The following is a 26,737-nucleotide window of genomic DNA, read 5'->3' on the forward strand; positions in this document are numbered from 1 at the left end:
AAAAATTCTGTTTTGTTCGGCAAGTTAATGCCTTTTAATGCGTGCACGTCAATTTGACGCGGTCAGTTTTCGCGGGTAATGCACGCGAAATTTCCGCGCGACTGGGCTCTCGAGGCACCTTGCCTTTATTCGCGGGCTTCTTTCAAGCTCGGAAACCCCTTTTTTTTGTACCACGTATTCAGCAACAGAAAGCTGTATCGGCGGTTTTTCATGTCGCTATACATTTCTTTATTGACAGCTTTCATCTAATCATAATATTTGAGAAGTTAATTAAATAATTAGGGCTAATTATCTAATTAGGCGGAATGAGCAAACAATTTCAGCATCTCCAAGCGATGGCAAACATTACCTTGATTCTATCTGACTGTGTGGCTTTCGCATATTTTTAAACTCTGGCTAAAGTTAGCTGGGACACGCTGTATACTAGTCTCTTCGCTCAAGCATAGAGCTTCAAGAGTCATGGCGTTCAATACATGATGAGTAATATTGACAGCGCCATCAAGGTCAGTTTACATAAGCACGTACGGAAGAGTTCACAAAAATTCCAAGAAAGAAAGAAATTCCAGAATTCCTTTCCCTGATAAATATGTGCACTATCCCACCCGTCACGTTATATTCATGCACTCTTATTTCAGTTCCCTTTACAAACATTAGAGCGAATCACCAACACTATCTTTCAAAACTGAGACTCAGCAGTATTATTATATAAAAGCAAATTTTCCTGTAAGCTTTCGTTGTTAACATTATTCTGGGTGGTTTTCATGTGTTGCTGCTTTAACGAATACTTGGTTTTGCTGTGAGAGGGTGGAATTGGTCAGACTTAATTCTAACCACAAATGCAGTCCAAATACACGCATGCGTCAGGTAAGATAAGCTTTTGGGTATTGAAAGCACATATTATCGGACAGTAAAAAGCCCAGCGCCAAATCCAGTTTCTGAAGCCGGACGTGTGAAACAGTGGGGTTTTCCCTGTGGATCGCAAGACAAGCGCTCGTTCTGGTTTCATCACTTACGTAGCCGCGGCCTTCGCAGGCATAACCTTTCACCAACGTCCTTGTGAGTAGCACTGGTTACCCGCCGCAATGATTCTGCACGTCGGATGATGAACGCCAGATCCGCCATACGCAACTGAGTGCATCCTGGTAGAGCCAGGCCGAGTCCCCTATCGACGTGCTCGCAATTCGCGAGTGGTGCGTGTCTGCACTACTGATGTCAAATACGGCGAGCACAGCCGGCGGTCGCGCATGTTTCCTTCTTTATAGCACCGACAGGCCTTTGTCGGAGGTAGGAACGGGCACTGTCGCGGCGACAAAAGACAATAATGTCTGCGGCCGTCGTTTCTCTTCACTTACATGTCGTTACGCAAGACGAAATTGTACTGCGGAATGCTCTTGGCGCGTGATCAGCAACTGTGAAAAAAAAAAGACCTGTTTTCTTGATTTTCTGCCCGTCTCGTGGCATAAGAAAAGTGAATGAAATTGTTCGATAGAATTTCCTGGAGTAATTCGCGGGCAATGAACTCACACCTCATTGCGGAATGCATTTGCTACTTGTTCAAAATTATTCAGTGACACAGACAACAGTTCTAGGACAACTGAGGACGAAGAAGCACACGTTCTTTACTAAATGACAGAAAGCGCTGAAAACTGACATAGTACCTGTGTTAATAGAGCAAAAAAAGAACTAACGACGTGAGAAAAGGCACACTGGACACAGCCCTACTAAGAATGGATACTTTATTGTACTTGGTCAGACTAAACGCGGCTGGCAACAGTCACATCACATCAGGGAGGAGCTTGGCGGCAGTACTAACCCTATTGAGTGCGTAATCATACGAACGACAATTAAAATGTGGAGTCGGATATCTCGGAGCACAGACACGCTAGAATTCCTCCAACGAATACTGCGTAGAATCACGACTGCCTCTAACTTTAGTACAAACATGCCCACTTACTGCACTCAACAAAAAATTAGTTATTCAATTTTACTTTGATGGGATGCTGAAAGCGATAATTATAATCTCACTTTGTGTCCCCATGGCAACATAACTTATTTTGCACAGGTGGTCCTCACGTGTCTCCCAGTGCCTAATGTTATGAAAACCACCAAGCTTAATTTTGAACACCCTGCATATAGCCCCGGACAATAGAAGACCGAAAAGGAGTGTAACGTCACCACAGCATGACAGATCGCCTAGCAACATAGCAAGCCGCCGCTACTGTGACAAGAATATTATCTCCTTCTCTGACAACGCGACAGATGGGCAGCTCACGAAATGTATTTGCGTTCAATTCAAACCCCTCTACAAGGGGCTCCTTTTCTCTTGGCTCATAACACCAACACGTGTGAGTGTTTCACACATGAAGAGTACACGAGGTCTAAAATCCTAATGCGTCCGTCAACAGAATCTTCACATGTAAAGGCGAGAGGTTTTAGGCATTCGCGGAAAGCAGATCAGATTGTGGATGTGGCAACCACGGTGCAATCACTGTCACGTTTTAAAATCACCAAATATTCATCCACGAATCTCAATACTGTTGCAACCACTGTTGTTACCAAGCGAGAGCACGAAATCTTGTCATAATGTGCAAGAAAGAGGTCACCTAAGATTGCGGCGAGGCAAGACCTCACGCAAACGCCTTCTTTCTGTGTGAACGCCAATCACCAAGAGTGCCCCCCCCCCCCCCGAACGTGGATGAAAAGAAAAACTTCAAAACTTTCAAGAACTGCTTAGCGGTTAGGCCACCTTCACTCAACACCACATTGATAGCACAAGTCCTATTCACTCCGATCCATGACGTCATGCTACTGGCCCGAAATTTCCATTGCCAAGGCTGGTGAGACGAAAGCGGTGACTTTGAAATCACCGCGGCTTACTCGGGAGCATACCCGTTAGATTCTATGGCAGTCAGGCCACTATCATCACGTCATAGATGGGAGTGAACAGGCCTTGTGCTATCTAAGTGGTGCTGCTTTATTCTGGGAACTCACTACTCCATGATTCTCAATGGTGTCCTTCACGCCTTCTTTCGTACCAACTACCACACCAGTGTGTTTTGTTTCACAGTACCTCTACCTCTGAAAAGCACTATTGCTAGAATTTCTTGAAAAATTAATATTTCTTCCGTCGTCCAAAGCAACTACTGCAGCCGGAAAAGAAAGCAAAAAAGCGCACTAGTCATGTGCGAACGACGTGTACTTCTACAGTGGCAGCTGGAGGCCTGCACCAAATGTCATGCAAAATCATATGCATTACATGTTTAAATTATTCAGGAGATCCTAAGTAAAACTACACAATAGCCCGATAATTTTATAGTTTTTATTTCAACAAACCAGTAGTAAATCCAGGAAGGAGTTTCTTCCACGGGAGCTTATCAGGCGCCAAAATTAGCTTTAAGCAACAGCTGTGATGACTGCCTTGTGTCATGAAAGCAGCAACTAATTTGTCGCAAAGATTAACAGTGATTTCTGGTATGTGTCCTATGTGTGGTAACTTCCCAAAGAAAAGGTTAGTTTGTGAGCACGCTTTGTCAAACAGAACGCAAAGAAGAGCAGTAAAACACTCATGGTATTTGTTCCCTGGCAGTTGTAACACTTCCGCTACCTTCGGGGCTTGAGCTTGTGCCAAGCTCGATTATGAGGCTCTGAATATAGACGTAAATTTCGCTATCCCAGTCCATGGTTCGTTTTCGATTCTTTCCACATGAGCGCAGTTCCGCTTCCAGTTTCTCTCGTTTACTAAGTTAATTCCTCCATCCAAAGTATTCTATGTCAGCAACCTTTGTTGCATTATTAGCAACCACGTGCTCTTTCACTAGACTCCGAATTAGCTTTATTAGATTGAATTCACAGTGATACGGCGGCAACCTTTAAACATCATGACCAGCTGCTTTGGCGAGGATGTTACCTTTGTACCCAATATGATTTTGCAAATGCTCATTTACAAGTTCCAGAAGCTCCGCCTTTCGCTGATTAGGATACAACGGGGCGTTCTTGCTTCTCAACCATGGCTGAATATCACCTTTTCTACTGGATGCAGATGCCACCTATTCAAGGTGAACGCTTTGATAAGAAAATTCCAGGTGTCATTTTCTTTGAAGACACCGGTCGCGCGTTCAAAATTCGGCAACCAACGTTCAACAAACGACTTCGCGAAACGGTGACCATCCATCTCTGAATAGTAATCACCGAACACTCTTTGCACGAAAGAGAAGGCGTGCTCCATTTACGAAGCCCTTCTCGCTGCCTGGGTGCAGCACAATGTGGCGACCACGCTTGCCAGATGTAGCTCGGAGACCCGACGTTGGTCCTTGTCGGAAAGCGTCTTGCCGTTTCACAACATGGGTGTCTTCCCACACCTTTTCTTTTGTGCGTTCTGCAGTTACCCAGGTCTCGTCGAAGAAGTATACGGTTCTGCAATGAAAATGGAGCGCTCACTTGGTATTACTCTTCGTTCCATGACGTAAACGTTAGCGAAAGTCTCCCAATCCACAAAAATTGGCAGCATCTCAAGACGCAAAGAGCACACTATTCAATGCAATAACAAGCTTTTTAGCTTCGCGTTGAAGGGACCTCGGAGCGCTGGATACGGTAGCTTTAAGACGCTACATCAGCCCCGCCGTATTCCACAGAGTGACGCGTAATGAAGGAGTGTTTGGGCAACATGCATTACTTGCTTCCGCATCTACTGCACGGTCCACAGGTACTTTCTTTGTCAAATGACCATACCCTGCCTTTTCGAAAGCGCGGAGTTCCGTGTCATCTACCGGGAAGCGAAGCAAATGTCGTTTAGCAGTCTGCGCACAGTACTTTCCTTCACAACAGGCATCTGCATGTCGGGGTCAGTTGACACATCCTTAGCGATTTTCACAGTCATAGGCAAATCGTTATGCATGAAATATTTTAGAGTTTTAGAATAGGGGCCCCAAAAGTCTGGGGCCCCAAGAAGGCTTGCGGGTGTTAGCGTCGGGGCACGCAGGAGTGAAGAGTTTTACAAAAGGACTTTGCTTTTGAGGATAGCGTGTTGCGCTGACAGCGGTACAACAGCATCAAAGAAAAAAACTATAAAACAATTAAATAAAATATGCCATTTATGATAAGAGTGATTTTGGCGTCCGTGTAGCGTTTAATTATAATTTAGAGGTTATACCATTAGCAGCAAGCAATTAGTTGCGTTTAGTTTTGAGTAATCAACTTTACGTGCCTTCACCAGCCAAGCTAAGCTGTGTCAGGCCTACAAGCCATGTAATCGGCAATCGAATTCGGAATCTGCGGCGTATAATGAACCAATCTTTATAACACACACTAGTTGAGAGAAAGCGATAACCACAGTCACTTCTCTTAGCTTGTGAAATTCACGCGTTACCATAAATGGAGCCCAATGTGGTGCTAGGTTAGAGCCGTCTCTTCGATGGGTGCCGCCATGTTTGTTGACGCAAATCTTCTGGAGCAACTTTTGGGGCTCCCGCTAAATCAGTGAAATGGCGTGCCCTACGCAAAACCCAAACGTAGTTTGGATCTCGCTCATGCGCATTGGCTTCAATGCTACTTCTCTGGCGCTCAAAACGTTTGGGGTCCCCTATTCTAAAAATCTCTATTGATGTACCCTGCGTCTCAAGGAACGAAGTGTGAAGCTGTCATACAGCTGCATTTTTGTCCTTCCAGTTTTCATAATGCTTCTTCCCCGCTTAAAGCCAGATCTTGTCCGATTTGGAGATAGCAGCGGACCTCGAAGGGCCTCTGCTTTTATCGCACTCACCGAACGCACACTCCCGCTGGTCAGCTGGCTGAGATTCTTATGCACGGTGATGGTGGTGAGACCCGGATGGGCGCGCGTTGTTGCAGCATAAACGTGGCAAACCATTTGCTTCGTCTGCTTACACCGTCATTTATTGGTGAAGTTCATCCCAAGCTTCTGTGGCGATTAGACGGTTAGATTAGATTATAGAGGTGCAGCGTCTCGAACGGCAACATCTGCGTCCCCAGCCAGAGGCTCAGTCTCAACGACGGCGCCTGAAACGTTAGCATCCCAAATTCCGCTCATGGAAACTTAACAAACCACAGGAAATTCGTGTTAGTTCACAAAGAACCTAAACGCATTTAAAAGGGAGGTCTTCAGGGAAGGGCATCCCATTTAGCGATGAACGCCTGCCTCAAGCGCAAACTCTCTCAGGGAGAGCAGCGTGTTTCCGGCTCGACTGTCATTGCTTGAGATAACCCAGACTTCAGAGGCGATTACATCTGGTCGCAGGTATTCGTGCCGAAGATCTGTGTATGCGAAGGATGACAGATAGCGAATGTCTGATGGTAGGACGGTCGCCCATTGTGCATGTGCAGCAAGCTATTGTTTCGGCGGCTTCTTCTCATTTTGTGTACTTGTATTTACTGCCAGCGGCTACCATGCAGGTGTCTCTTATTCGTCCCATATTTAGCGACGATGCCTTCTGTCAATGCCGCGACTCCAGTCCGGATCTCACGCATGTGGATTTGAGCAACGCGTGGCAGTCTGTGTGCTAGCGGATGCTTGTAGAGGGTGAGGCGTCCTCCTCAGTATGCCGCAGTAATTCAGGCCGCCGGGTTGGAGTCATGCCGCCCAGGCCGGATGTGCAATGCGACAAAGTGTTGTCCGAGATCCCGCCCGTCGACACATGCGCAGTTTCGCTGTCTTGGCTACCGGCGTGTTCTGGCACCAAGTCCACCCTCACATCTAACCTACAAATGGTTGCGCATATGCTAGTTGGTTTTTAATTATGTATTGGAATTGATGCTCCATACTTCTAACAGGGCGCACATCAAGAAAACACTATCGTACTGATTGCAATAAAACATGCGTGTTTCCCACATTTCTTTCCTTCTTGCTTATTATAACTTTGTGGACGCATGTGTAATGTGCTTTCTGAAGGTGAATAAAGCAGCTGTCAGCTTCGGCATCATCTTGTGTAATGACCCTCTTTTCTTCGTGTATGTCCTGTTAGAATTAAACAACGCAGCTTTGTATTCATGCTATAACCCATAATGTGTTTGTAGTCATAATGACACAGACAGGCGGGTCCATTTTACGGGAGTTGTCAAGCCGCTTCATTACTTTTCTGCTGTCGGCATGAATGACAGCGCATTCTCCAGTTCGACGCTGCCCCCGGCACGATTATATAAGCCCCTTCAGAACCACGAATAGAATGGCAGAATTTTCGAGTTCCCCGGAGCTAGCTCCGTAGTCACAGTGGTACATATATGTGTATTAGTATACGGGGATATCATGGCCTAGTTTACGAGTCGTGTAAAAGAGGCTCATGCTACATTCGTAAACCCTGCATTCCTGTTGATATTTGTGAGATGTCACTGCTCCAGTCTATCTGTCTTGACCTTTGAGTACTGCAATACCTAGGAAGTGGGCAGTATCATTAGGACGCCTCGCTTGGGTTTCAGAAATATAGGACTGGTTCCAATGTCTTAATATTCTAAATTCCGTCTGCAATATCGCAAAGACAATGGGGATATGCGAATCGAGCACTTTTCCCCTAAGTCTCGGATAAGAAATTACAGAGAGCGCGTCACAACGCAAATGCGCATTTGTGGGACTGTAGAGCAGAAGACTTCGTTAGGTGTCCCGAAGCGTTGGGTGTCCTGTGCTTTGCACATCATGTGGCATAGGGTCATGAAGAACACCTTCTCCTCTGGCAAGCTTCGAATAGTGAGGGCGCCCTTTTCCTCTCAAACGGCGTCAGCCAGTGCAGCGTAAGCAATCTCTACCACTGGTATTTCAGGAAATATGGTAATTGACTCGTCGCCCTTCAGACAAGCGTCCTTTTCCTCAACAGCTTTCACTCATGCTTCGCTAAGGATAGACGTGCTTTCCCTTCCGTCTTCATTCCAATGGAGACGTCTAAGTAAGCCCACAGATGTTTAACTGCCGCGGAATTTCGCACACCCCAAACTGTCAGCCATGTTCTGGATAAAATAGTGCACTTAACGAGTACTTCATTTAACAGAAACAGACCGACACTGGCGTCCCTTAAAAGCGGTGTTAACTATGACGGACCCTTAATCAGCCCTCTGGGATGCACATAGAAGACTCATGAATGAAACACCGCGTATATGCAGCACTGTCAGAAATGGCACCCCCCCCCCCCCCCAAAACAAGCACTCGTAACCGCATGCCATCATTCTCACTGCCTGCCTCCCGTCCGCTTTACAGGCACTACCGTCGACGCCGCCGCCGCCGCCGCCTGTGACCTCACCTCTCTCTCCCTCCTTCCCGGCGACGCTCATAGCCACTGCAGTGGCCACCATTGCGTCCTCGTCAACGCCACCCCCCCCCCCCCCTCCTCTCCTGGCTTCTGTTTTCCTTGTGTAAAGCGCACAAAAAAGGAAAAGAAAACGCGACAGAGAAGCGTGAGAGCGTTAGAAAACGGCACAAAGTGGGAAAGCAGAAAGAAAAACTTGTCCAAAGAAAGGAAAAGCGCACGGAGTGCAGCAAGGGGGTGCTTTCAGGTTTGGCACGCGTTGTTGCACTTTCTTTTGTTGGCGCGTTTTTGTGATGCAGTTTGACGTCATTTAATTAATTGGAGGTTTTTCCAAGAAAATGTTTCATTCTCTTAAGGAACCGCGAAATGAGAAGAAAGTAACACGTTTTTGCGACCCAAATGGGAATGAATACTGTGGGGGTTTAATGCATCGAATATTGTAATTATTGCCGTTTTGCGAAGTTTCAATCAAATAGTATTTATTGTCAATGAACGTTTACGAATATATAAATAGCTTGTGCATACTGTTTAAAATATCCAGTTGCAAGTTTTTTATCTAGTTGCTACAAACTATTACCATCGTTGTGCTTAAAATCAAGGGTACTCTGGGGAGCTGTGCATTTTAATGACCTCAAGTAAAAAAAAAATGCTTATAGGAGTGTAGGAGGGCAGCTGGCCAGCACACACGCAGGCAATCGGTAGGCTGTTTTGTGCCAGTATATGCTTAAAATAGGTTTTTCCGCAATGACAAACTGATTTACGTCTAAGAAAAAGACGAAACAGAAAGTTATGCACGCTGAACGCGCATGTTGGAATGTACGTGAAACTATCATTTAAATACATTATAAGTAAAGGCTGTATGCGCAATAGTGTTTTTTTCCTGCTGTAAAGAAAGATCAAGGATGAGATGTCCATGTAGCGATGTCGAAAGGATGAAGGCCATGCATGACGTTCGTCGAAGGAAGAATAGTTATGACAAGTTTCTGCGCAGAGTATAGCAACACAGATATCGCCACACTTAAGAATTCTGCTCCATTTGTGCCACACTATAGCACAAATAATTCTTAGAGGTTCACCAAGAATGCACTATGGGCACATGTCGAATAGGCAAGTCAAGATTCTAGTAAATAGAAAAATCTGTTGAATATATGTGGCACTCGCAGTTGGAAATCGGTGTGCTTTAAAGAGAGCTACGAGAGCGCATTATCTGTTGAGGTTTCATGCAAGAACTCATATTGTTTATTACGCAGAACCGAGGGGCATCTACTTGTCCCACTTTATCGGTCAGCATTCACTGGTGATATAGGCCAGTTTGATACCACTAGTATTTAGCGCGGATATCCACTTCGTATCTATGTCGTCAAATATATCCTAGAAATACCGGCCAACCCAGCAGCAGTCCGCTGCCACATCACGCCCGGGAGTTTAGGCAAAGATAGCTTTGATTTAAAAATCCGAGTAGATATGAGCGAAATGCTGATTTTTGTAAAAAGAACGTGCTCGCTTCTATCAGATAGGTTGTCATGTGTGATGAGTGCAAACGCAGTAATTAAGAGGCACCGATGCATTCTCAATTTAGATAGGCAGAAGAAGAAAGTACATATCTATAGTCTCTCATCACTTCCCGTATAACGAGGACATAACCTTAATACAGAAAAATACGCATGAGAAGTAAGCAAATCAGTGTGAAAGGGAAATAGCGAGTGTGAGTAGGCCCTTCAGCTTCATATCGCCCTACATATGAAATGGCTGTTCTCGCTTATCTTGAAATGAAAGATTATTTTTGTTGTTGTTGTTCGAAGGTTGTGCCTTTTAGCGTGACATTCAAATAATGCCCCACGATAAACGCTATAGTATGAAGTGTGAACACTTTCTTCGTGGTTAGACACCGACCAACTGCCTGCCAGGTCTGCCAGCCTGACCCCGCCTGTAGCAACATCAGCATCACCACCCACAGCATCCCTTCCTTGGACCCCACGTACAACGTCGGTTTTTTAACGTGTCACGCGGCCTGATTAACGCATATATCGAACCTGCGGTGCCGCTCTGCTAAGCCTGAAAGCGTGGGATCTAATTATGGCAGCGGTGGCCTCACTTCTATCGGACTGAAATGCAAAAACGCCCCTGTGCCGTTCGTTACGTCCAAGTAAAGAATCTTTCAGGTTGTCAGAATTATTCCGGAGCCCCCGCCCCCACTACAGTGTGGCCGATGACCATATTGCCGCGAGACAGAAGAAGTCTGTCTAGGACAGGGCACGTATAACCACAGAATTTAATTTTATATGCCACAAGGAAGCATTCGAATTAAATAAAACTACGCATTCGCCGGTAACGGCCATATTTAAAGCGTCACACCGCACAAGACTCCCAAACGTGGCTGTTAACGTGCACATAGGAAGATAGGCAGGCGTGTCTACATTCGGTATTTTATCTAAATATGTAACCTATGCGATAGAAAAAAAAATGTACAAAGTGAGCGCTGAGAAGCCAAGCACCATGCCCACTGCACGAACACAATGTACCAATAAATCTTATGTTTGCGAGCCAACATCAATCTAGGTTATATGCAGGACACGCAACTGTTGCCGATCGGACATACACGCAAGCACAGAACCATTTACAACGAAAAATAAACCCTTCTATTTCATATGGAAAGAATCCACGCTCGCTGAAGATTTAAAGGACAATTTAGAGATACATCCTAATCTTCCAAAATGTACTCGTCGCACATGTACGTGTTTGTGGTGTGCATAGCATGTTAACTCGCTGCTACATATAACGTAAGAAAAAATAGGAATACGCGCTTGTGGTGTAGTAGTTTGAATGCTGGTCTGCCACGTGGCGGCCTTGGCATCAAATCCTGTTGCGCGTATTTCCGGTGAAATACGACGGTTCACAGATGCGCAAAGCCTTGCATACTCGCCATGGCGTGATTGCACTTGCTAAAAAGTAAAAAAAAAAAAAAATCTCACACAAATTTTTTTTACACAGAGCTGCTTAAGCTACTGGCGGCATATATTTGAAATTCATACTAACCGTCCTTCTAAATTTGTTCCCACATAAAATTGACGCATTTGCCCTGCGGGAAGCATATTAAGCATCCTAGTTTTCACTTTTATGCCACCAGATTTTGTATCCACTTTCGGCAGGCCACTTCATATGCATGATTCCGTTGATTTTTTTTTTTTGCCCATAAAGAAGCCCGGCTAACAAAACGGGCCACATATTTTCGGCCCGCGTAACTAGGGGCCCTTTGTTCTCTGCACCACAAACAGTCGGGACACATATTAAGCGGCGTTATTTTGAACTCTTCTCCTGCATAATTGGCACTCTCATACGCGGGGTTTGACTTAGGATGTAGTGTGACACCCATTTCGGAATGTCCGACCCCATGCGTTTCTCTGTATAACAGATCACGGAGGCGCATCGCCAAACTCGTGACTATGCATTTGCTAAATGTCCCAGTGTTGCTAAGGAAAATGAAGCAAGGCTCATTTCCGGATGGGGTTGTGTAATATCTAGCTGGAGCAGTTCGTCCGTTACATTACAAGCTTCGCTCTTTTCTTCCCGTAGGGATCCGAAAGCTAAAGAAAAAGCAGCAAATTTAGCTTAAAGGGTGTATTTGGTTACTGTTAGAGGCCTAATTAGAGAAAGAAGAAAAACAAAGATATACCTTATACAGAGGTGCAGGGATTCCACCGTGTAAAACAGTCATTCGTCTGTGCACCAGCGTAAACGAATAAGTTAAACACAAGTTTGGCTCAATCTTGCAATAATTTTTTTGATCACGTGATGTAAACGTCTCCCAAACCTAGATCCTCCGAAAAGCAAGGTCACGACATATGTGAACCAAGAATCGGCCACCTAAATAGACTTGACTAGTACATACCCCAAAAAATTTGATGTATTTCAAGTTGTGTCTTACTCGCAATAAAGCTAAAAAAATCACTCACTTGGCTTATTCGGAATCGGACAGACCTAAACCAGACTCAGGCAGACTTACCCGGTTTCCTAGTCTCACCGGCTCAATTTGACTCACTCGGATTCACGGAATGTGCGACTTAGACATGAATAATCAACTGTTCAGGAGAAACACGACTCGCAGAACTGCCGTCTCACACATCAGTAATGTCACTCGCGTAAGGAGGCTGACTTGACACAGATGGCTGATAGCGCCGAGTGCAATGCCTGCGGTGTCGAGGAAACCATAGAACACCTACTGTGCTACTGCCCATCTTATGAAAATGAAAGGCAAGACCTCTGCACAGCTCTCAATCAGCTAGATGGAAAGCCGTTCACCTTGAACAAGATCTTGGGATCATGGCCTCGCATATCACAGCTACAAAAGGCCACAAAAGCGCTGCTGCGATATTTGAAAGCGACCGGATTGAGTCAGCGTCTGTGATCCGGACTGAGTGACCGACTGATATCTCCAGTGGACTTTCTCTTTTCTTTTTTTTCTTTAATCTTTCCGTCCCCCTTTCCCTTTCCCCAGTGTAGGGTAGCCAACCGGGCTCAGTCCTGGTTAACCTCCCTACCTTTCATTTATCATTTTCTCTCTCTCTCTCTCTCTCCTAGCTCTATATGCGCCCGGACTCACAAACGCCAGCTCACGCAAGCGGCATTCGCTCAGTTGAGTCAGAACTGCATAAAATGAGGACATAATTGGCACTCGGTGTCCACCGACGATGCGCGTACAGCAGGTGGGCGTGTGTTAGAGGGGGAGAAATGAAGATGTGATTAAGTGACTGGGCGTGCGGGTTTGTTGTTCAGAGCAAAGGTGTGTCACCGCAATAATATTTTAAACAGCATGCTGAACCGTTGTTACTCGCCAAGGGGTATACACAGTATGTGTGTACTTTAACTCTGTGTCTGGTACATCTCTGAAGTATTAATAATTATGGGGTTTTACGTGCCAAAACCACTTTCTGATTATGAGGCACGCCGTAGTGGAGGACTCCGGAAATTTCGACCACCTGAGGTTCTTTAACGTGCACCTAAATCTAAGTACACGGGTGTTTTCGCATTTCGCCCCCATCAAAATGCGGCCGCCGTGACCAGGATTCGATCCCGCGACCTCGTGCTCAGCAGCCCAACACCATAGCCACTGAGCAACCACGGCGGGTTGTCTCTGAAGTATGATTCATGCTTTAAATCTAAAACGAAGACGAGCGTCACAAATTCGTATTGAGGCCACAACAACTAAAATAAATGCAGAGCGAACAACAGTGCATGTGTTGTGTCTTTCGTCTTCGTTTTCACCGAGTTACTGCTTCAACCATGACAAATCACTCCTTCGGAAGCTCCCGCAAGTTGGGTGGAGGTTCATGAAAGGAAAAAAAATTGCATCCTGTAGCTCCCTGGTACAGTCAGGTGTACGACAATTTTAACCTTTCCACTTTCCAGCACGAACCAGCGCCAACTTGCCTAGATTTCTGTCTTCTTCCATATAAAATTGTGTTAGGTGGTCAGCGATCCTTCGTTCGTAGTTCAACCATAAGGCTTACTGTTTGAAACGGAAATGACTTCTAGGTAAAAGTTACAATAACACAAGATCAAGGGCACTCATCCTCGAGAACTCACTTCTATCTTACTCGGGCTGACAGCCAATTGCACTCATTTGCGTTTTCTCATACGAGAAACAAAACTCGGAATTTTGAAAACCCACATTCGCAGTTCCTTCCGAGTTTCAATACGTTTCAGTGCCTGCAATGTTCAGCGTCGCTTGCACGAAGTCTAACACACAACATAAGTTTGCGCATGTATGAATACACAGCGCGGGCGCACAAAGCTCCTCCCCGAAACACGGAAATGCTGGCAGCATGCAGAGATCGCACAACCATACTCGTTCTCGAAAAAAAATAAAACAGCAGCCTTCATAGTTGCCACATCAAAATTTTAGCGCACGTCGCAAATCTGTAAGCGAATAAGGCACCTGCGATAATATTTTAGCGTCTGAACCTCGCTGTAACTTAACTTCCCATAGAGCCTTGTCTCTCTAGTTTTTTACTTATTCCCCATGCCGAAATCTGTAGCACAGTTCTATGTAGTAAGGTTGTTCTGGCTTTTCACTCATCACGCCTTCCAAAGTCTTGCAAATCTTACATATTAAGTCTAACGACAAACGCTATTCTTCCACGCGGCAGCTTCAGATGCCACATCAGCGATTCGATATGCCTAAAGCGCGTGTAATTCACGCGCATGCCAATGTTTGCTCATCCTCCTACAAAACATGCCATGCGGCATGAGCAGCTGCTCGCTGCAAATGTATTTTTGTCTTGACACCTGCACCCGCAACTATTCTCCCCTTATTGGTGTCATACAATCTTAACCACAGAAAAGCTTTCACCGGCGAAATCGGCCGTGCCTGTAATAAATCAGCGCTCTACATGCAGAAATGGGCCACTCGCACCTCGATGCTAACTAGTTTGAAAGTGGACCACTCCCATAAGACATGGGCCACGCTGACAACCTCCCTTTTCTGTTTCATAAAGTAGTCTGAAAGATATGAGAAAGGACGGTGGCATGCACGAGTCTCACGACAGAAATAAATTAGAAGTTGTTGTGGCACGTATTCCCGATCTCTATGGTAGTTTGTAGAATGCGGTTTGCGAGGTTAATGTGGATATTATAACATTGGCTTCTCAGAAACATTTACTACTGCAAACTTTCACTTATGGAAACGCTCGTGCAGAAGACCGCTTGTCTTGCCTACGAGCACGGTTGTAACTAGGCCCTCGTCGTTATTTTGTGCTCAGAAACGTTTTTAGGAGCTCACATCAAATAGAATAATAAGTTCGCAAAGCATAGTGCTTTAATTGCCGAATAAGGGCATGTAAGAGAAAATAATAATCGGAAAATAATTATTCTACATTTCACTTCAGTAAAAATGGTGTGCAAGTATATAATGCGGCTAATTGGAGGAATGTTGTAATCTAGATGAAAAGACTGACCGCTAAAGAAAAAAGCGTTCCAGTCATCAATACTGGTCAGGATCGAGGTTTGCTCATTCAACTTAAAACGAAGTACGTTAGCACACGTCTTGACAAAGGTCTTCAAGAAGTCAAAGAAAGTACTACCCGCGAATGGATAGTTGTCAAAAGAGAAGTCAAGCTTGGTTGTCGAGGATCGTTCTTCAGTTTCACGTAATAAATTCCTGCGGAAGCCATGCTTTGTCAACATCAAGAGTAAGTAATATTGATTGCCTTATTTTATTTGAGAAGAAATATGCGCAATTACATTTTTGTCCTATTTTAACAGGTTGCAGAAAGATTATGGGGGCCGAAGTATGCTTGAAACACTTGATTGTCTGAGAGCAAAGACCGAACTGTTTTGTAAAAGCTCTAAATGACCAATGTCAGCACCAAAGCTTAATGCCGTCCTTTGATTAGCTTTCGAACGTTAGCCTGAAGTAAGTCATGGACTAAAGAGTATTCACTTTATACAATAACTTTGAACAACAGTGCGCATCAGCCGATACAGAAAGCGTCTGCGCCAGCTGAAACGAAGAACCTCATCACCTGTCGGATGTATGCCGTTGCATGCTCGCCGACAAAGTGATGCGGAAGTTGCTTCTTCTGTTTTAAATTAGTCGGTTTCATGCAGAGTCTGTTTGATGTTATTTTATAGAATTTCTTCTATAAAACAACCATTGTCGTAATACTATACCGCACCAGTCAATTCCGTGAATCTTGTCAAATCGAGCCATCTTGCTGTCCACGCAGAGGATATTGATGAGGCGAAAATTCTAATTCTGCCAACCAGGAATTAATATATCCAAATAGGCCTTTCTGATGTTTGATATTGTATGAGCGAGAGAAGCAGTAGAATTGTAAGTCTGTCTTGAGTTGTGTCGTCATAAATTGCATGCAGATTATGTGGCACAGACGTCAGCCTGAAGTATTCGCTCACTGTATAAAGAGTATTCACTTTATACAATAACTTTGAACAACACTGCCTCTCACAGAAGAATGCCAAAATTGAGGCCCGGAATCTTAGGAAAGTATAGCATTCGCCTGGACCAAGTAGGGCTGGTGTGATGTATAGATAATTTTCACTCAATCCAATTCTTACCTAAGCTCTGGCTGCTCAGGAACAGCCCTTGACGGCAACAAAGTAAGCAGAGCGTCGCGCAGTGCAGTGAAATCACGTGGAAATGAAATTAATTAAAATTCAAAGTGTAGAGTATCCCGTACGATGATTCGCTATCCAATATTTTTCTATACGTCCTAGAAAATTCGGGCGAAACAACCGCAGTTATGCAAATGACGCTCACTACGCCACTGGATAAAAGAAGAGAAAAGAGCAGGTAATTTATCTACTGGCGGAATGCAGGAATAAAAATCAAACATCGGCGCTTTTTTTCCATATATCTGTTTGCCTTAGGTTTTAGGTTGTCGTACAAATAATTAAATAGTAAAATTCTCGCTCTTATTATTGCTCAGAAATATAACAAAACATGCCATCAAGTTGGTCTCAATAGGGCAGAAATCAATACGTGGCTTGTGCTCATTTTGCCCCTGTCGGTTTTCAAGAAGATTGACAATTTCTGAGAGATGTACTGCTGCAGCGTCAACGACGATGGAAAAAACAATAAAACATTGAATGAATTCGACGTCCTATTTCATTGGGCAATCCAATATGCAGAATGAACGCCAGGAACTGCCACGTGGTGTTAAACTTGCGTAGAGTGTGTTTAGGTGAACGAAAAACGTTTTTGTCTGAAGAGACTGCAGAAACAGCCTGTGTTCGCGCACATGGAGAGAGATACTGTTGTGCGAACGTGCCCATGCGATATGATTTAGTCCAACATGCATTTTTTGGTTCTTATTAGATTAGTACACACTGAAACTCAGTTTAGAAGGTATTGTTATGAGCATTCTGCTGGGTTTCAGGAAAGTAGATGCATGAGAGACATGCGATCTGTCGAAGCTAACGCTGGCCAAGCTGTTAAAACAAAAGGGCTACCAGATACGACGACGGGACCAACAGTGTTTTTTATCCGCCGCCTTATACCCTTTCGCGAGTTTTTTTGGTGCTATTGAGAACTTAATTTGTCAAATCTTTTTACCGCATTTCGAAGCTCCATAACAAATGAAAAATTATTTGCAATGTGTGTTAGAGATAAATATTTGCGAATGCTTGTGTCGGAGCTTTAAATAAAAAAATGAAGTTCTAGGGTTCAGCTATCAGAAGCAACACAGAGTGTATAAGTGACGCCTGGGGGGAATCGCAATGAGATAGTTAATAGCGCGAACAAAGCCAACGAAAGAAAACGTCAGTACATTACAGAGGGCTAGACATTGACTGTACTATACCTAGACTTCAACATCAGATGAAGTCTAGCACTCTGTCCTGACCGAACTTTTCCCGTTATCCTTGTTCGCGCTATTGAGTATGTCACAGCAATTGTATGTCCACCAACTAACCCAACGCTCTTGGTTACACACTGTGCAGCCTAAGGGGGAAACTGGCTGAAATTCAGCCACATGGGATTCTTTGACGTGCACCTAAATTGATGTACACGAGTCTATTTTTTTTTTTTTTTTGCATTTTGCCTCCATTGGAATGCCGCCAACGATGCCTCAGAAAGAAGCACTGACCTTGTGCATAGCTGCGGAGCAGCCTCATTGCTCAGCCACGGTTGATCACCAGTTTTGACTGAGAGGACGCCATGGTGCGGTTGGCTCAAGAGTCATTATCTCAATACACGCGATAAGCAGAAAAAGAAGACAGACGTTCAAGAACCGCATTATGTTGCATACATAATGTCAACAGTTGAAACCATATCGTCAGGATATTCGCAGTAGAAATCACTACTGTGAGTGGCTGTCGGGGTTTTGTTTGGTTATATAATAAAATGAAAGCTAATTTTCTGCGCACTGCAGCTGCAACATTGAGCAGATATGAAGGGACCTATAAGGACTCTGTAGGATAGCACGGGCGGTGATTTGCCTCATCTTCTTTTCGCTCCTCGCTTGTTATTTGTGTTACTGAGATCGTGCATAGGTATGTCATTTCTTGAGATAAAATAAGTTTTTCTCTCACTTTCTAATTAGCAGCTTTAAAGCGATGTAGCTCCTGTATGAAATGGTCGATGTGCACCATTTCCCATTGTCCGTAGCGATTAGAGCACACTAAACAAGTGTTTCGTAAGGCAGGCAACTGTGGTATGGTTTAACAAAAAAAAATGAGGTAACTTTTGGAGCTAAAGATTCAGTTGAACGTTGCGGAACTCTTTCCTGACTATTCAAGCGGGTACCGTTAAAGCACGTGGTACTTGTATGAAATGAATGCACTTCGGCAGCTTTCCTATTCCTTTTGGCAATATCGATTAGCGCACCCTAAACATATGTTTCGTAAGAAAAATACATGTTCAAGTACGTAAGAAAATTGAAAAAATAGTGCCATAACAAAAAAACAGCAAGAAAGGTGATCTTTTCTGTCATTCTTTTGTCTGTGCACCATTTTTCGTTTTTCTTACGGGCTGTAACATGTCTTTGTTTAAATTAAAGCTCGCCCAACTTTATGCCCTAAAGTACCGTAAGAAACACAGCAGTGGATTCCGTGCCATAGAGGAAACAGTAGCATTCGATTTCGAGCACTTCAAGCATTCTTTCAGCAAGCACAAACCATTGCATAGATATTAAGAGAATTTTGTCATTTATGCGTACTCCTGTTCGATTCCCGCAGAGAGTTCTGTACGAAAGCGCGACCTTAAGCCCATATTACTGGGCTTCGCAAATGCTAACACAGTAAGTTGGTGATGTAGGGGGTGCTGAATTACTGATGATAGGGACGTCAATTGCAGTGACTTTATTACTGAATATAAGGAAATGTGTTATTGGTGAAAGCTTATAAACTATCTAAATGTTTTTATCGAAAGAAATCATTCTGCTGCGCTTCATAAAAAGCCAGTGATCGCGTATAGTACCGCCATCGGGTTCTACCGGAGATCGATTTAAGCTAACAAGAAAATATCAGAAGGTTTTGTCAGACTATTTAGGTTTTGAAAGCCTGCGTTCCTAAAAGGCAGTCTTAAGTTCAGAGAGACTGTCAGCGCCCCTAGTCTACACAAATGCAAGGCGCGCTCTTCGTCCCTTAACTTTCCGCCTTACAAATGCAGTTTGCTATCAATCTTTGACCATTTACCGACATCTCTTGAGAGATCTTCAGTTTTATGATAGTGGCTCTACAGGCCATGAAGCGGCATAAGTGGTGTCATGAATTTATGCGCACAACCTAAAGGTATCCTTCATCTGGTAGCCAGCTAGGAAGACAGGATCTCCACGGGAATTCAAGGCAAGAAAAAAAAATACACTGAAAATCCTCACGAAATATGAAAAGCAGACACCGCATCTCATTTTTCTTAAGATCGATTAAGCCGGAGGGACGCGCCGTTGCTTCATACAAAGTACTCGCGCAAAGCGATCTGCCGCATATCAACCCTCTCAGACCCGTGTCCTGTTAAACGTAAAGCGCCCTACGCCCTCGCCTTCCGCGGGGGTTTGTTGCTCAATAGCTTTGTCCTACGGGGGGGAGGGGGGGGGAAACTAACAGATCACTCAGCTTCTACGTTGGAGGAGCGAGAGCTCCTATTCCCGGTAAAGGCCCCAAAGGTCGGAAAATAGACTACTTAGAAAAAACGGTACTCGGCATCCTACGTTCTTCATACAACGGTGAATCCTCACCCGGATCTCAGGTTCTAAGTAACCAACGAACTAAGAATGCAATTGGGGTTAAAGGCTAAACGTTATAGCATTAGCTGTTTTATTCTTTCCCTTTCGATTACACTCTTCTCATATCGGGTATATAAGCGGCTCGGAAACGAGCGAACATGAGCAATCCTTGGTTTCTCTGAGGTGTTACTGCCACAGTCATGGTAAGCCCAATCCACCTTGTGCTTAACATCTATAATCAGTTGGAAGATTTTAAAACTCGCTCAGTTCATGTAGGCACCAATCATATTCAGTTTAAGATTCAGGATAGCAAGTCGCACGTGACAGGATGCGCATGAATCTATGGAAGGCTGCGTTGTTATTTAGATGTTCGAGTATTTCTCACTCTTCGGCCTTATTCTCCCCAATTGCCGTGACCACACTAAAATAACGTTTTTTAGACAACTCATGCAACTTCTTCATCGTGGAAGTACAGTTAAAAAGAGAAATTATTTATTTATATTCGAGTAAATATAATGCCTGTGAACCGCTATTCGGACTATAGTAAAACTTGTTTCAACCTAGCGTATTAGTAACCTGATGTGGAAAATTTTGTAAACTCATTATTCGAACCCTGACTTATCTATCTCGTTTGAGAAAGGTAAATACGAGAAGTGTCGTTCGCGCAATAAAACAAAAGAACTGTAACCAAGTATTTCGTGACTAAATACACGCACTTCCCACTATAGCTAGTCGGTGTATGCCTAAAGTCTAGCACATAAATTGTGATTGTGCATAGCCTGCCAATAAAATCCGTTTTATAATAATTGTTCCCCCACCGAAAAGTTGACAGTAAAGACTGTGGAAAACGAAAATCGGCTGCTCCAAAACTATTCACACAGGTCTTTATTCTTCTGCAGTAAAGCGTTTTTCAGATAATACCAGTGGAAATATTTATAAAAAAATTATACAAACTTGTCAATTACGTAATGTCCTCTATTACAGTTCCGGCTCACCGTCATCCTGGCCCTGGCCTCCAGCTCGCTTGCTGGATTCCTGCACAGTGGCTACAATCTCGGCCACGGTGTTGGCCTAACCAGCTACGGTCTCAGCCACGGAATTGGCTACTCCGGCCTGACCGGCTTCGGTGTCGGCCACGGCGTTAACTATGGACCAGCCTCCGGCTACGCTGTAGCAGCCCCAGCTCTTTCTGGTGCCGTATCCACCTACCACGCTGCTCCAGCTGTGACCACTTTTCATGCTGCCCCAGCTGTCACGGCTGTCCAAGCTGCGCCAGCTGTCGCTACCTACGTCGCAGCTCCAGTCGCAACAGTTGCCGCTGCCCCAGCTGTGTCCCGCGTGACCACATACCAGTCTGCCCCAGTTGTCGCCGCCGCCCCAGCTGTCGCAACCGTGGCCGCTGCTCCAGCCGTGTCGCGCTTCACCACCTACCAGTCCGCCCCACTCGTTGCCGCTGCTCCAGCTGTCTCCCGCGTGACCTACCAGGCCTCCCCAGCTGCGACTAGGGTTTACCAGAATGGCCCAGTTGCTGGCGCCCCAGCTGTCTCCCGGGTCACCTACCAGGCCGCACCAGCTGTGGCAAAGTCATACCAGAGCGCCCCAGTCGTCGCAGCTGCCCCCGCTGTGTCCCGCGTCACCTACCAGTCTGCTCCAACCGTGACCAAGGTCTTCCAGTCTTCCCCAGTCGTTGCTGCCCCCGCTTCCTCCCGTCTCGCCTACCAGGCTATTCCAGCTGTGAACAAGGTCTACCAGAGCGCTCCAATTGTCGCCGCCGCCCCAGCTGTTGCCACCGTCGCCACTGCACCAGCCGTGTCCCGCGTCACTACCTTCCAGTCTGCTCCAGCTGTCGCCACATACGCCGCCCCAGCTGTCACCAAAGTGTTCCAGTCTACCCCAGTTGTGGCTGCAGCCCCTGCTGTGGCAACCGTCGCCCACGCTGCCCCAGTTGCAACCTACGCCGCTGCCCCAGCTTTCGCTACCGTTCATTCCGCTCCAGCTGTTGCTACTACCACCGTTCACCACGCCCCAGCTGTCGCCACTGTCGCCCACGCTGTCCCAGCCTTCGCTGCCTACCACGCAGCCCCAGTCTACGGCTACGGTGTTGGAAACCTAGGCTACGGTGCTGGTCACTATGGTCTCGGACACGGCATCGGTGTGTACGGCCTGAACTACGGCTACGGCCTTGGCACTCCCTTCGACTACAACACCCTTATCCGCAGGAAGAAGTGTGAGTACATTATAGCGCTTACTAAAAAGCAGAGTGCGAGCTTTACTAGGCTGCAAACTAATTCGTCATGTGTGCGCTTTTCTTATTGCAGAAATAATTCTACGCTTCAGAGGACATGGCGCGCCGAAACGAAAATGAAGAATATGCTATGCTTGGGCTCAGCTGTGCATATTGATAAATGTATTGTTCAAATAAATGTTTCAAGTGTACAAAAAGGTGGCAGCAGTGATTACATTTCGACAGGTACAACAAAAAACGCGCATGTAAGTGACTTGGATTGTTTTCAGCGTCGTAATGAGGACCATTGTGTTGTTGATGTAATTATATTTCATCCTGATTAAGCAAGGCTGTCTGCTTTCGTCACTCATTTATAGGCGCTGTCTTGGCAAAGAATGGAAGAAATGGTGTCAAGACGTCACTATGACTGAATTCGATTTACATTATCAAACATAGTAGGACCATTACCTTTATGGAGGTGAAAGTTCCCGTTTCCTGTGCTATACCATTCTTGTTCATTACTTGGATGGCTTGTGTAACATCAGGCGCTCATGACTGCATTGTAGACCTTCTCGTTCTTATTGATAGATCTATTATTTACAGATAATGAAATGTCTAGAGAAAGCGCACATTTCCTGGCATAAATTTGAGTACCTCTTAGAGGTCTGTACATCGATACTTGCCGCCTTGTAACTTGAAACAGTACTTTTGCTCCAATAATGCCAAAATATTAAATTTTATTCACCAAATTGTGCAGGTGCTTGAATTTGTAGGTAATCACTCAAACGAAGAATCCTGCTTACACAGTCAAACCTCAGACATACTGGAAGTGCCGAGTGTGTAGTTACCTGCTTATACATGGACAAAGTCATAATCAATCCCTTTGACTTCCAGTCGTTCTCATGTTTGACAAATAAAGGTTTTGGTGAGCCTCCATTTCTTATATTGAGGAAGTGTCGATCGATCCCTAGGATCTCTTTGTCTTAGTTAACTCGGGATCAATGTTGAACTTGTCAGTAAACGCAGTGCCCAGATGTGGACACTCTCATCAGGGAGTGTGCATCCTCACTTTGCCTCACCCTCAAGAATTCAGGTGAAAATGAGGCCAGGATTGGTGTCAGAATCTCCGTAAGGGCGAGAATAAGAGGGGAAAGCCGTGTGCTGAGGCCGAGTGATGGCGAATTGGCCGGAGTAAGGGTAAAGAAGAATTGATGATTCAAGTCGGTTCGCTTAGCTGCATTTCGTGTTCGTCCAGAAACATCTTTTCATTCGGTCTCCAAGTCATGTTCTCACTAGCACAAAGTGCCGATTTATGTCACTGTTGGCCAATGTAAAATATCGATTAAACTTGTGCAAATCTCAAGCATTGCGCGAATCGACCTTACGTGAATCATTGTGCTAGCAGCTTGCTATGCAGGATTGTTTGGGGTACCGCGAAGCGTTACGAGTCTGACAGACGTGTTTGTGCAAAGCCTGTATTCATTTGGGTGATTCGAGTACAGTCAAATAGAATTAGCGCGCGCACGTGTGTTTGATGACAGGACCAAGATAATGACGACGGTAACGACGATTTCATGACTTCTACGAACGAGCTAATTCATTTTAGCGATCTCCCTTTTGTATTTTGTATGTGTATATATTATGGGTGGATCTAAATTGTGTGAACGAGCGGCGGATGATAGAGGGTGTAAAAAACGCAGAAACTAATTGCTCACTAATGTCAGTACATGGTATCAATTAGAATACGCAAACGGGTGACTTCACGGCGATACTGTAACACAAGCTTGAGTGCGTGTCACTTTATAGCCATTCTGGCGAGTGGCGCAGTACGGCTTCTAGCCTTGGCCGAGCCGTGATGGCACTGCCATAGTGGAATTCAATCCAGCGTTGTCGTACTCGGAGGCTATGTGCACTATGAAGGAGCACGCCTCTATGTTTGATTAGACAGCCTGGTGATACAGAGAAGAGCCGTGAAAGTCCGGTAGGATCTTTGAGCGTAATGAGGAGGCGGCGCCTTGCTGTCTGGCGCTCTGAAACCAACGTTCGTTCAATCGTTCAATCACTTTTCGAACGGATGCAACCACCACTGACGAAATTCATGGATCTTACGTGTGCCACCTGGTTTTACAACAGATTTCACTCGATAATAAGATGCGAAAGTCGCCTTACAACGATACAACGAATCATACAACGATCATCACAGCATCCTGAACAAGAGCACATAGTCATCGGCCCATTCGATCGGCGTAACTTCTTATCATGGAAATGTCATGCCATGCACGCATGCATGTATTTAAGCCATGAATACATCTCATTCTTCTCACGCATGTCATGACATTCATGGGAATCACGCCAACCATTTTATTCTATATACATACCACGACATGTCATAATGGTCACAGATGAATGCCATGACACGCATAAGCAACTAATGTTCAGTGGGATGAACGTATGCCTTGTCATTCAATTCATTATCGTCATCTCATTTATGGCATTGATGTTATGACATCATTGCCATTAACGCAAGTTCCGTTCTCAAAAAACATATATATCAATATATCTATGACACGACTGAAATGATGGGGCACGCATCATATGAATGAAATGTATGTCACGACATGATTGTCATGAATGACATAAATGACATGAGCGGATGGCGCGTTCTCATTATTTAACTGGATGTGTATAAGGATGTGCATGGCGAGACATGCATGCATTGCATGACAAGACTAAGGCGCTATGGCATGCTCATGCATTTGTTCTCAATAATTTTATGTCATGCAATTCATGGAGTGCGTGAATGACATGACACCATGATAATCATGTAATGACATTTATGTGATGTCATTCATGTCAAGTCATGCAAGCATGTATGCCATTCATATCCAGATGTATATCGATCTTAAAAAACGAATATGACAGCATCATGTCATTGATATAGTTTATGCCATGACAAGATACCATGAGAATCATGTCATATCATTGAGGTCATGACATGACACGTCATTGTAGGCATTTTCGTTCATAACCTAACGTACAATAGCTGTCATGAAATCCATGTCCTTCATGTCACGCCACACTTGTGATGCATGTCATATCACCAGTGTCAGATCATGCATCTATTTCATTCGCATCCTAGCATCATCATCATCATCAGCCTAGTTTTATCCTCACTGCGAGGAAGAAGGCCTCTCACAACTTTATCCAATTACAGCAGTATTGCCCTAGCTGATTCCTAGTTGAGCCGACAAATTTTCTAATTTCATCACCCCACCTAATTTTCTGCCATCATCTACTGCGCTTCCCTTCCCTCGGCCCTCATTATGTATGACTAATCATCCACCGGTTATCTACGCAACTGATATCCTTATATATATTGAGCTAAAGAAACGACCATGACGTTGCCATGCCATTCATGCCATTCATCTATAAATACAAGTCACATGAAATATATCTTGTCAATAATACCATGACATGTCAGTCATGTTATGTATGCGTGCATGTCATGGCTGCATATAACAATTTTGATATGTATCGCGTTGGAGGAATGGCCACGACGGTATCACGACGAAGAACACAAGATAGATAGATAGATAGATAGATAGATAGATAGATAGATAGATAGATAGATAGATAGATAGATAGATAGATAGATAGATAGATAGATAGATAGATAGATAGATAGATAGATAGATAGATAGATAGATAGATAGATAGATAGATAGATAGATAGATAGATAGATAGATAGATAGATAGATTATAAACGCTTGAAATTGGCAAAGAATGCTTTGCATTAGCATGTGAGAGTCTTGGACGCAGTGAACAGTGGGAAGCCACAGCCATAAGTAGGCTGTCTCCTTTGACCAGATTGAAAGCAGTGTGCAAAGATAAAATATTCTTTCAATACTGACAGTATTTTTTCTGTAAGATAAACTTCGTTACATAATTGACTAACTGAACACCAAACACCATTGCTTCTGAATCTCTTGTCGAAGCCTGAATGTCACCTCGTAGGAGCGGCGTCATTAATTTGATTTTTTATCGGATGTTGGCCACTTTGACGTTTGATAGGTTTTATGAAGGTGCGAAGTTTAATTTCCTTGGTGACGAAGTGAGTGTTTAATTTATTCAGGACGCTATTCAGTCATTCATTGCGAAACGGTTTAATATAGATTCAGACCAACGCTGTCAGAATCCATGGTGTCCTGACCGGCCATTGCTGGGACTTTCCAGCCAGCGTCAACGCTGCCTTAATGTTACCTGCAACGCCCCCCCCCCCCCCTCTTAAAAATGCCTTGAAAAACACAGCAGGGATGGCTATCACTACTCGTATTTCGCTTCTCCCTCTATTTTGCCTTATCAAGCATCCTTCTCATGGTAAAAGGGGACTTTTATTCATTGGTGAAACATAATAGTAATACTCATAAATTTGTCAGTTGTCCTTGATGCAGGTTCAAGAGCACAATGTGTCCGCCGGGGCATAAATTCTACTCACGGAAAAACTAAAATACCTTTCGGAAGCAGCGCTCCGAAAACCCAGCGTTTAAATGTATCCGTTCAAGTTGTTTGTGCAGCCAGACAACCAGCCATG

The 26,737-nt window shown here is 44.6% G+C and overlaps 1 protein-coding gene across 1 annotated transcript; it reads left to right on the forward strand.

The window, feature by feature from the left end:
* The first annotated feature begins 476 nt into the window (after positions 1-476).
* LOC129386980 (uncharacterized) lies at positions 477-22,363 on the forward strand. The gene is made up of 3 exons (XM_055075604.1): positions 477-503; positions 20,906-22,148; positions 22,240-22,363. Coding segments are annotated over exons 1-3 (1,272 nt in total). The 3' UTR covers positions 22,242-22,363.
* Positions 22,364-26,737: the final 4,374 nt, after the last annotated feature.

This window comes from Dermacentor andersoni, chromosome 3 (genome assembly GCF_023375885.2).
Source record: "Dermacentor andersoni chromosome 3, qqDerAnde1_hic_scaffold, whole genome shotgun sequence".
In the NCBI taxonomy this organism is placed as follows: Eukaryota; Metazoa; Arthropoda; class Arachnida; order Ixodida; family Ixodidae; genus Dermacentor; species Dermacentor andersoni.